Genomic DNA, 12,955 nt, shown 5'->3' with positions numbered 1-12,955 from the left:
TTTAAAGTGTTAATATTTTGTTTTAAAGTATAAAACTGTAGTCTAGTTGATATCTGACTATAATTTTACATTCCTTTTCATATAAATCATATATTGAATAGAAGCGGAAGCTTGCAAACATATGACTGAAACAAACCATTTAACCCGACACAATTTAATTAAGATTTCTTGATCCACCTGTGACATTGTTTCCTTCCATGATACACCCCTAACATCATGCTCATTGGCCCTTCATGCCATATGTGTTATACCCATTACATGTATGTATTTGTTTATATAATTTACTTATATTGCTTCCTAGACACAAATTCTCTTCTGTCTCTCAGGAATATCTTCATTCCTTATTTTTTCTTCCATGAAATCTTTACATCCACTGATAACACCATGAAATACTTTAGTCATGCTGTTTCCATGTATGATTCCCATAAAATAACACTATATAAATAAATAATCCTAATTATACACTATTTTTAAAAATGATTGGAATTATCAATAGTTTTTTCTTTGGAATAATATGAGAATTTTAATAAGTGACTGATATATTTAAAATGTTTAATTTTGGAATTCCAATTGTGATGACATTCTATTTCTCTCTGGCATCCTGTCTATTCAGGAAACATTTGCTTGATGTTTGCTTGAAGAGAGTGCCAGAATATCTTTAATTGTTGCAAGAACTCAAATGTTTATGAATGTTTTGAACTTAAAGAGCATGGTGCACAGTTGCTTCATTTTATTGTCAACCATAGGGTTGTTAAATAGCTCAGGAATAACATGTTAAGGTATGAATTCCCTGTTACAAGTCTATTGAAGAATGTCAATTGTTTTTTAATTCATACAAGTGTAAACTTTGGTAAATAAAGTTTCTGCCCTATAAGTATGTGAAGTTTTTTATCAGACCAGTAAACGCATGTGTACTGGATTATTAACCACTCAATTTGAAGAGCGTATCACTGAACTTGAGAAATGATCATCTGCTTCACATTAAATAATAAATTCCTCAAAAAAATTCTTGTTTCTGTCAAAATCATCTTTATGAAGTTGATGAAGTAATCTTGGCCAATAATACTTATCTGAACTTCAATCCCTTTAGAATTGTTTGTAAACTTCTGGGTATTTCCAGCCTTACGGAAACCTTTCTGGTTGACTTTTGAGGGCTATGTACTAATGTCTTTGCAGTAAGTTGTGTGTTTTCTAAAGAAAAATTAGATTTACGCCTACCTAATCATATGGAGCTTGCCCAACACCTTCAGTATTTTCAAGTTTCATGTCCATAAATATTGATGGGTCAACTGAGATTTATGAAATCTTACATTGAGTTTTTCATAGACAGTAGCGCTATCTTTATTACTTTTTTACAAACACTGAAGCATAAAACTCTTATTCTTGATTTGTGTAGTTAGGTGTCATCAATCTTAATACGAAAAATAAACTGAATAACAATTGTAGTAATTATATTAGTTGCTTACTACCAACAGTAAAAACAAACTTTCCACAATTTGTTATAGAATGTTACAAGTTATATCTGGATGTAGGGAAAACTGGGAAACTTTTAGCCTACCCTGTATTTTAACTTCTTGTGTTAAGGGATATCAGATTTCCCAGTATAATGGCCTAAATTTTGAACGTAGTAAGATAGTTTATTTTTATTTCTACCAATTGTTATCATGTGTGATAAGACTAAACTTTATAGCTGTAAATATTAAACTATACAGCTAATACAGCTGTAAATTTAGCAACAAATAAAAAAAATTTCTGAAATTTATTAACTTAATTCTGTATTGATCTCAAGTTTTATCCATCACATACTCAAAGGATGTGATTTATTTATTATATATTAAAAGGTCTAAATGATCTTTAAATATTTCAAGTTTTATAAAATAAATTAATTCTGTTATGATAATAGTGATATTTAAGTGAGGTTACTGTTTTTTTACAAACTTAAAACTATGGAAAAACAATAAATTAAAGGTCAAAGTTCAGTAGAATATGACTTCTAGGACAATATATCCTGTGTTGGGATTGCAAGTCCCTGCAGTTAAAAGCTGGATTCTCAGCAGTTAGGGTGATTGATACTACTTAATAAATCTTTTTTATTTAATTGATTTTCTATTTTATTGTCCAGTAATGTAAAATACTCTTCACATTATCCATTACCAATTCTTCAAAGTGACATTCACAGCTGTGCTGTAAGGATCTTTGTGTTTGACTTTTTAATTTTAATTTGCATTCATCACAGTGTGTAACCTTTATGTATCTTATGTCATTTTTTTTTCTAAACTTATCATACAGTAATATACAATGTTACATAATAAAATTAATATTATAATTTATATCTTATATTTAATATCCATTTTACAACATTTTTCCCTTTAAACTTTAATAAAAGTTATGGCTTTTTACAGGGTGCTACTCCAAAAGATGGTCCTAGTGCTGGTTGTACAATAGTCACGGCATTCCTATCGCTTGCATTAAATAAACCGATAAGACAGGATGCTGCAATGACTGGTGAAGTATCATTGCATGGTAAAATACTTCCTGTTGGTGGAATCAAAGAAAAAACTATTGCGGTCAGTTTATCTCACATTAAAATTATTTTATTTATAATAACATTTAAATGTAATATATAAACTACTTCAGTTATTGAATAGTCAAAAGGGATATATAATTTTTGATGTTATTTTTATAAACATTTCTTGAGTGTATTATTCCATTTATGATTTTACTTCAAAAATGATTTAGTGTAGCCCGTTTTTTATGTGTAATTAGTTGTAGCTTTAACCCTTGTAATTAATGTTCAGCACAAGTATGATTTGTTGCAAAGAATACACCTTCTACTTTCCAAATTGCCAAAACTTATTGCGATACTTTTTTTTAAATTTTTTTCAAAAGTTAATATTCTTGAATGTTAGTAATTTTTTTATTTTTACTTGTTTTACTAACTCAGTGTAGGTAGTCATTTCTTGAACTTTGAAGTTCTTCTAAAAATCAATAAAAATTTCTCCAGTAATAAATGAAAGAATATTTTAGCTTGAATGATTACATTGGTTGCTGTTAAGTTGGCAACAAATCTTTTAAGTTATTTTAATAAAGAATTTTAGCTATCCAATCACAGCTTTACAAAGAGCTATGTTACCTAAGAGAATAATAATTTACATAAGCTAAAACTATTGTTCTCATTTTATTTTACAACTCAGTTTAAACTGTACTCTACTAAATTGACTGATTTCAATGATTCCATTTTTACTTTGTAGAGGATGTTGTTCCTCTGGTAGTCCTGTTATAAGTTTTTTTTTGCTAACTTAAGTGGAAGTTTTTTCAAACAAATTTACATATATTCTTTTATGATGCTCTGGGTTGTGCTCAATGTTACAAATAGTTTTCATGATTTAAAAGTGGTCATCAGTCAATTGAAGAAGACCCTCGACAAGGAGAGCCTTCAACTTCAACTGATCACACCTGCGTTCAGAAAATCAATGATCTGGTGCATGCAAATCACAGATTGACTGTCAGAGAACTTGCAGAAAAGGTTAGCATCTCGATTGGTGATCATATCATGATATTGTGACTGAAAAATTGAATATCCTTCAAGTTGCAGCAAAGTATGTTCCTTTTTTGATGACCGAGCTGCAGAAAAGACATCAAGTGGATGTTTGTCAGCAACTTCTTGAACAAGGCAAGGATGATGAAACATAGAAGATGAAAGCTGGGTTTACGGCTATGAGATTGAGACAAAAATTCAATCATCACATTAGATTGGCAAAGGATCTCCACACCAAGAATGCCCATCAGTCTTGATCCAGTGTCAATGTGATGTTCTCTATTTTTTTCAATTTTAATGGACTTGTGCATTTTGAATTCTTGCCTCAAAGTGAAACAATAAACCATGCTTGCTATCATGGCGTTTTACAACGGTTACTTGAAAAATCCACAAAATGAGACAAGAGTTGTGGCAAGGCAACTCGTGGTTCCTTCACAACGACAAGCACACTCGCCTTTGTCACAGCGCCTGCACACTCAGCTTTGTCAATTCATCAGTTTTGTGTCAAAAATCAGATGACTGTTCTTCCCCAGCTCCCACTCGCCAGACCTGGATCCTTGCATTTTTTCTTATTTACAAAATTAAAATCTGTGATAAAAAAGGCCATTTTGAGACTGTTGATGACATTAAAGGAAATTTGTCATGGACCTTAAAGGTCATTTCAAATGAAGCTATCCACGATTGCTTCATGAAGTTTGAACACTACTGGAAAAAATGTTTGAATAGGGGAGGGGAGTACTTAGTAGGGCATAAAGACCAATAATCTGTAAAATTAATAATAAAGATTAAAAAAATAAAGTTTGTGTATTTTCTGAACGAACCTCGTATTTAATTTTTTTGTGATCATCATTGTGTAGTATTGGATTTTTATAAGATGATACATAGCTTGAAATTGTTATTATGTTCAAAGTATATTATTACGAAATTCAAGAAAACTTTCAGTAAATGAAAATGACATAGTCTATATGCGAAAAGATATATATATATTATTAAATAAACCGTGTAGTACAGAATATTAAGAAAAAATATATCTTACCTTAATTTTTTGTGAATACACTTTTATGGGAATCTCGCATCCTCAGTTATGATAGAAATAATTCTGTTATTGCATAGTAAAAATCTTAAAATACTAAAATAATGAAAATGCTTATTAATTTAAAAAAAGTGCTGCTATCTATTGCAGTTTTTATAAGACTGTCTCCCTCAAACACTGTGTGGTGGTTTATCAAATTAAAATTCTGTTTGTAATTATATGCATAATATTTTTCTGAGATATTTAATTTAATGTCTACATTTTTGTTAATTTCAGAAATAGAATGTTTATTGTTTATTAGATGGTCTGCCATATTAGATAAACCTAATTCATTATTTGTTTTTTTTTTATATTTTATTATAACCACATAATAAGTATTTAAAGAATAATAATAATGAAATAAACAACCTGTGTGGAATTTATAAAATTAATTGTAATAATTATGATGGTATTTATATAGGAAAAACAAACAAATCCTTTAAAACTAGATTTCTTAAACATTATAGAAATTACCAAAAAAAAAAAAAATTTTTTCAGTTCTATTTTAATTTTTGTTGTTTTTAATGTGATATCAACTTCTAATTCAAAGAATTGAAGAAGTAAGAGGATGTTTGATAAGGCTATCCAATTTGACATGCTGGTCATTGTATATTGTTGAGATCATTCTTACGAGGTGTGTGAGAAAAGTAATGAGATTGGTAACACTGCGAGTGATCTGGCAATGCTGTGTCTACCGGTCTGTGCTAGACCGGTTTGTTCATCCCTTCCAGATGCTCAGTATGAGTTTCAACTCCATTCAGCCAACACATTATTTTTGACAGCGCAATCAGTGAAGTTGTGTTTTTGTTGTGTGTTATGAAAATGGAGCATCGGAATTTAGAGCAACGTTGTGCAATCAAGTTTTGTGTTAACTTGGGGAATCCGCAACTGTGACCTTGGAAAAGTTGAAACAGGCCTATGGGGAACATTGCTTATCAAGAGTACAAGTTTTTCACTGGCACAAATCATTTTTGGAAGGCCAAGAACACGTTGAAGATCAACCTCACTCAGGGAGACATTCAACTTCAAAATCTGATGAAAACGTTGAGCGTAGGGTTCTTGTGAGATCAGACCGTCTTTTAACAATAAGGATGATGAGTGAACGGTTAAATTTAAACACTTTCATCTACATCAAATTTTGACAGACGATTTGGACATATGAAAGGTTTGTGCGAAATTGGTGCCGAAAAACCTAACAATGGAACAGAAGGACAATCAAAGAAACGTGTGCGTTGATTTTCTTGAGAGGGTTGACAATGACCAAGAATTCATCAATCGTGTGACCACCGGTGATGAATCCTGGATATTTGAGTACGATCCTGAAACAAAGTGGCAAAGTGAAGAGGAGTGGCACACTCCGTCATCTCCTCGACCAAAAAAATTTAGAATGAGCAAATCAAGATCAAAACCATGCTGATTTGCTTTTTTGACAGTAGGGGTATCGTGCATAAAGAATTTGTTCCTCCAGGACAAACTGTCAACCAAGTGCTTTACAAAGGTGTCCTTGAAAGGCTCAGGAAAAGAGTGATTCGCGTGAGACCAGAAATTGCAGACAAGTGGATGCTTCATCATGACAATGCCCATGTAACACAGCCATTTCCATCAGGGAATTTTTGACCTCAAAACGCATTCCTACGGTTCCTCAACCCTCCTATTCACCTGATTTGAGTCCTTTTTCCTTTTCCCGAAATTGAAACATGTCTTAAAAGGATGTCATTTTCGAACTCTGGAGAACATTCAAAAGAATGTGACCAACCAGTTAAAAGCCCTACCAGTTGAAGCCTTCCATCGCTGTTACCAGGAGTGGAAACAACGACTCCGCCGGTGTATAGCTGCCCAAGACAACTACTTTGAAGAGGATATTGTTGTTTGAAAAAATAAAAACTTTGGTAAGTAAAACGTCAGTCTCATTACTTTTCCCACACACCTCATAGTTTTGCACATCTCCGCTGGGAGTATATATGTAGTTTCACTTGGATACATTCATATTATGTTGTTGGCAATCAGTCATTTGAGTCTATCAAGTATTGTGATTTTGTAAAAAAAATAGCCAAGACAATTTCATCTGGTTTTCAAAAATTACTTTTTGAAAGGTAGAAGTGTACAGAAAACTAAAGCCTAGATGGATAAATATTATAGTGAGTCAACTCCATTGATCAAAATATTTTTCATTGGTTTGGTTATTTTCACAGTTATCTTATGAGCATAAATGACACACTCAGAGCATTCTGGACATCCTGATAAGTTACAATCGTGGTGAATATTGAAAAAAAAATTATGATATTTATGAAGGATAGACGATTGAAAGGGAAAGAGATTTTCGAGACAAGGGGTATTTCAAATGAACTGATCATAGTTTACATGAACATTTACAGATGCAAAAACTGTCCTCAAGATGGTTACCACATTTGTTCACAATTGACCATAAAGTATGAACGAGTAAATATTTTTAAACATGATTTAATGCTGTTTCAAAATAATGAAGAAGAATTTTTTCACCATTTCTTAATAATTGATGAAACTTAGATATGTAACTACCAATCTGAAATCAAGGAACAGTTAAGACATTGAGTTGCTATGAAGGAAGTTGCTCCAGAAAAGGCAAAAACCATTCCATTAGTAGGAAATGCCACTCTCTTTTGGGGTGCTTGTGGCATTATCTTTATTGACATAATCTTCTGAAGCATAAAATGATAATTCGGCAACATTACACCTTTTTGCTGGGTTTTCCAAATGAGGAAATAAAAAAAAAGTCACATATGACAAACAGGTACTTTTTCACCTAGATAATACACCAGCTCACTCTTCTGTAATTGTGCCAGAAAAATTGTTTGAATTATGCCACAAAATTCTTCCACATCCCCTTGTTGCTGGAAAGAGATTTATGTGGAATGATGAAGTTATTGTGAAACATCAGCTGTTTTGAAGGCTTTGATTAAATTATACTATAAGGATAAGATCACAAAACTTGAGCGTCAATTAAGTATGTAGACTTAAACGGAGATTATGTTGAAAAATAAAAGATTTTTTTTCTCTGAAAACTTTTCCAGGAAAAAGGTTGTCTTTATTTTTGTACAAACATCCCTCATATCATTTTTTTTTTCATTTTTTAAGATGCTGTTACTTCCTCTGTCATTGTAGATAAAACTGAATCATTTTGCTTATTTATGCATATCTGTAGTTATTTTAGTATCCAATTTGTATCATAAAAGTTCAAATAATGAAGGTTATTTATTAACAAACTCATTATTATTTTCAAACTTAAATTGTTCATCTGAAATGCTCGCAATCTTTTTTTATATTATGGTTATTTTTTAAGAGATCTTACTTAATAACAGTACATCTTGCATTTAAAAACAAATAGTTGAAAAATGATTCAGTTTTAATTTACCAAGACACAGATGAGTATTATTATCTCAATACATATTTGCTACTTTGCATACTACAGTTCTGCAGACAGTCTGGATTCTTCTGTCATCACTTGTGGACACTTTATGCACCTATAAATCTGTGGTTTTTAACACTTAAAATGTGTTTATAAAGAATTTTCCCTATTTAATAACATTGATTCACTGTAATTCAATCATTATGAAAATAGTTAATTCTAAGTGTAAGAAAGTTATTGTAAAATTAAATTATATCATAATTATTGTTTTACACTGAACTGTCATTAGCATGGTTATTTAACAATGCAAAATTTTGCAAACAACTTCATTGATGTATAATCTTTGGTGTGTAATTTGTTTAAATTAATATATTCAAATATAATTCATATATACCTCTTTTTATGTAATCAGATGTATATTGTTTTTATATTCTAATGTGGTATATCTCACTTTTTTACATTTCAGGCCAAGAGAGTTGGAGTCAAATGCATAATACTACCTGATGAAAATAAAAAGGATTATGATGATTTACCAAGTTTTATAACTGAAGGTTTAGAAGTTCATTTTGTTAGTAATTATGATCAAGTTTATGATATTGTGTTTGAAAAGTTTTCTTCTGGCAGTAGCTAACAACACCTTTATAAGTGATGGTAGTTTAAAGTAATTGTTGTAACAGATTTACATTTATTTTCTTTTACCAGCTTTGTTCAGGTGTACAATGTATTATTTTAATACTACTCGTTCATACAGCTAAGAGTACACAATTTTGTTATCTTTAGTTTTCTATTATTTCTAATAAATGATGATCTAATCTCATATACTTTTTTATATTTTGTATTATATATAATATTTTATTTAATGTTAGATTTGAGTTTTTATTCATGAAAATAAAATTAAGGTTACTAAATAAAAGAGGTTTTATAATTTTTCTACTGAAGGTTTATGTTGATTAAACCAATATATTACTGATTCCTGTTTAAGTCAAATGTTTTGAAATGATTAATGCTCTTTTGTGGTAGTGTTCCATTATTATTATTATTATAAGTACTGATATGAGTATGATAGTTCTGTTTATTATTCTACTTATGTTGAGTGATAAAGCAAAGGTCTTCATTTACATTTTTTCTTCCATTCTCCTTAGAGAAACATTAAAGAGAAGTGTGTAGTCTATTCATATATTTTTCTTTCTTCTTTTATTTTACATTCCAACTTTCTTCACTTAGAGTTTTCTGTCACATGTTTTACTAAACTGTTTCATATTTTACTTCAATACTGATTAGTCTACTGTTTTCTTCTCATATATTTGCTTCTGTTTCACATTTATGGGTCTATAGATCTATATATGTTTTCTTCTCATATATTTGCTTCTGTTTCACATTTTTTGGTCTATAGATCTATATATAAAGACCTCAGCATAATTAAGAGCTTTTGAAAAGTTTCTGGATGATTTTTCCTGAATTAATGCCAGTCCCATCTTATCCCTCCCTAGTTAATTTAGGGTGCATAAAAGCTTGAGTTCAACATGTCAAAATTTAGTTTGTAATTTAATTTTATGATATAAAAATGAGTATCAATCAAACTGTTAAACCCCGCAAAAATACAAAAAAAAAATTCTTAAATAATGAAAGTGATGTACTAGAAGGATGCATTATAATATTCATTCATTAACATTTAAAGCATGAGTGTTTCCATAATGTCCATATAGTTAAAGAGTTATTGAAAGGTGTTATCCTTAAAAAAATGATTCAAACAAATGAAATGCTCACTTGTATATTCCCTTATTGTAACTGAATATTTTATATATAGACACTGTTCTTGTCATTATTCATTAAGCTTGAAAAGATTTACTTCTGCTGTGTCTGCAATTTTCATTTAATTGATGAAACTACAGACAGGGGCCTAATTTTTAAAACATTTCCAATTTTTTTTATTCATGAGGACATGACTTGCTATGAATTTATTTTTCAAGATCAGACTATGAATTTGGAATTTAATTTAAGAAGTATGAAAATACATTTGAAATTATTATGACACATTAATGTGATTTGAGCACGTGTGTAAATTTTTTCTAAATGTATGGTAGTGGCCCCTGTTTTTTTATTAAGTTTTTGGCCAAAAAACAAGTGCATTCACTTGACTTATACCCACTACATTTTTGATGATGTACCACCAATCAAAAGAGATTGATGCACATTAATTAAACCTACACATTAATAAACCTCCCTTCCCAGTACATTTTGCTTCACCCAAATTTTATTTTACACCTTTTTTATGTAATTATGTTCTAGAGTATTTGGTTATGTGAATTTTAAGGTAATTTAAATAAATATAGATGAAGTTTTACTTGTTAAAAAAAAAAACTCTACTTCTAAATATTTCTAATATTAAATACTAAAAGAAATAATTGTACATACTATAACATAACCTTCCCATACATTGGTAATGAAGATTAATATATCACTTCTTCACTTCTACAAAACTGTGATTACAAAGAAATTACATTTGTTTGAAAGAAAAATACCAGCCAAACTCAAATTATTAATTTCATCATGAAACTATGATTAGGTTACTTCAGAAAAGTATTGTCATAGTTTTTAATCAGTGCACCATCATACTGCTATGTTTATTAAGATGAAAAGGAACAGTGTAAAAGCCTGACAAGATTAAAACCATTAACTCATTTTGTTTTCTTTTTAAAATCCTTGAGTGGGAAGTTGTAAAATAGTGTCACGTGTTTTGCGGTTCGAACAGGATATCGAGAGGTTGACAATTTAGAGTATTTATATAATTACAGTTTATTGGTTTAAAATGTTCATAATTACAACCCGAAAAATTAATAATAATAACAATGGTGATAAATACAATAATGATTTAGTTAGTGACAATTAATGAACACAAATATTAATATAGTAATTATAACCATAATATAATCGGATACTAGTACCAATAGTAGTAATAAACAATAATAATATTACAATGTCAATAAATCAGACAATTAATACATAATATAATGCATGACATTATACATAACATAATTAAAACAGTAAATATGACAAAAACAGAGCATAATACATAACGTAATCAACAAAGAATAACAGTCAAAATATTACACATCAAATAGTGATAAATGTCAATAGTAAATAACAAATACAGATTACATAACAGAGTTCATAATAAATAATCGTTTGAAATTTATTCCAGGTAGATAAATAGAAAAGTAGAATTCAGACCCATTAAGAAAAGAAATCGCTAGTCTTAACCCTTTTTAACCACTAGTCTTATATTAACAAACAATCATGTATAAGTTCAATTGCAACTATGTTTGCTGTCTACTCTAACAGTTTATGAATGAAATTTATTGCATTATTTATTTCACTTTTTTACTTATAGTTTTACTGTAACTCACCAATAGTATTTCTTGTTTACTGGAATTACTCATGGTGTCATCTTACTAATATAGAACTGGATTCAAGACTCTCCTCGTTGGACTGACATCTTGCACCCTTGTTTCACAGACTCACACCTATGACTCATCTCGCTGGACCATCGTTGTAACGCCTCACTAGATGGGTTCGCAGAACTCCGCCAAACCCACACAACTCACAGCCTCTCCTCACTGGACTCCTTGCAGGACTGATGCCATAATTTGTCGTAGACTTGTCCTAATATAACTCATTTGTAGCTGGTCTTACTGGGCTATTTATAGTCCACTAATCCAGTAAACATATACTCCAGTATGGACTGTATTTACAGTCCAGCAGGTCTGTACCTGCTGGATTGGACCCAAGTCAAATTGTAAGAACAGTAAACTGAGGCTTTTGTTTCCATGAATTCCAAACCTGGTCTCTTCTCACTGTATAACAGGTGTTCATTTTGTGTATTACAAAGGACAATTGTAAAATAGACCTACGTTGCACAGACCCATATGACATTTGTACGATTCCACAAACATCATGGATTGTTTGTCTACGATCTGCAACAATAGCCTCTTGCACTTTTGCGATGTTTTCCAGTGTTGCGCTTGTTGATAGTCTTCCTGAACGCTTATCGTCATCGACTGTCGTTCGTCCATCATTGAATCATGTGTACCACAAAAAAGTTTTACTTTTACTCATAGCATTGTCACCAAATGCTTCCACAAGCATGCGATGGGTTTCTGCACCAGTTTTTTAAGCATGAAAAAATTTGATGCAGGTTCTTTGCTCTTTAGAATCTGCCATTTAGAACTTCGCCAAAGGAGTAAAACACAACGTTACACTGATTCACAAAGAGTACTGTTAGCCACATCTAGCGGCAGCAGGTCGTACCAGCAATGGTTCGCGTGCGAAATTCAATTTCCCTGAACTTTTGGGTAGCACCTCGTATATTGTACTTGTCAGCATAGGGTTGAGTTAGTAAAAGTGGCAAGACACTGTGCACTGTTTTATATGTTTGTATATCAAACCTTTCATTTTTTTTCATTCCAATCTTTACCTGTCCCACCTGTTAAATGTGGCCTTAGCATTATGATATATGCATCTATTAATTTTCTTCTTATTTCTGTTACTAGATTTGTTAGATATGGTACTAAGGATATATACTAATACAGTTCTGACTTAAGGTTGCAACTTAGATATTGAATTTATTTTTCTAGCAGCCATTTTGTCATTTCTTCCTTAGAACTGTGATATACATTTTACAATACTGTGTTATAGGGTATTACAATATCTACAATGGAATTATGCAATAGTTTTGATATTAACTTAGGTTTGACACAATGCACGAAATTTATTTGATCCCAATAATCCTCGCATTTTTAGGCGTTTCAAAAGAACACTCATCATCCGTCAAGAAATCTGATTTTCTTTTCGTTATGAGTTTTATACTGTCTTGTTGGAAACACTTCATTCATTATCTGTTTTTTCTATGAACCTTTTTTTTATAAACATCAGTAGAACTATGTAATTCTTTTAACATAAA

General features: G+C 30.7%; 1 protein-coding gene across 2 annotated transcripts in view; it reads left to right on the top strand.

Moving 5' to 3' along the window:
- The window catches only part of Lon (lon protease homolog, mitochondrial), a 90,476-nt gene extending 81,664 nt beyond the window's left edge, over positions 1-8,812 (top strand). For both annotated transcript variants that reach the window (XM_075353685.1, XM_075353684.1), the window contains exons 14-15: positions 2,403-2,567; positions 8,462-8,812. In XM_075353685.1, coding sequence (XP_075209800.1) covers positions 2,403-2,567; positions 8,462-8,626 — 330 coding nt within the window. In that variant the 3' untranslated portion in view covers positions 8,627-8,812. The remainder of the gene's footprint in view (positions 1-2,402; positions 2,568-8,461) is intronic.
- Positions 8,813-12,955: the final 4,143 nt, after the last annotated feature.

This window comes from Lycorma delicatula, chromosome 1 (assembly GCF_047948215.1).
Source record: "Lycorma delicatula isolate Av1 chromosome 1, ASM4794821v1, whole genome shotgun sequence".
NCBI lineage: Eukaryota > Metazoa > Arthropoda > Insecta > Hemiptera > Fulgoridae > Lycorma > Lycorma delicatula.
The sequence above is the reverse complement of the archived record's forward strand: the minus strand, read 5'-3'. Positions and strand labels throughout refer to the sequence as shown.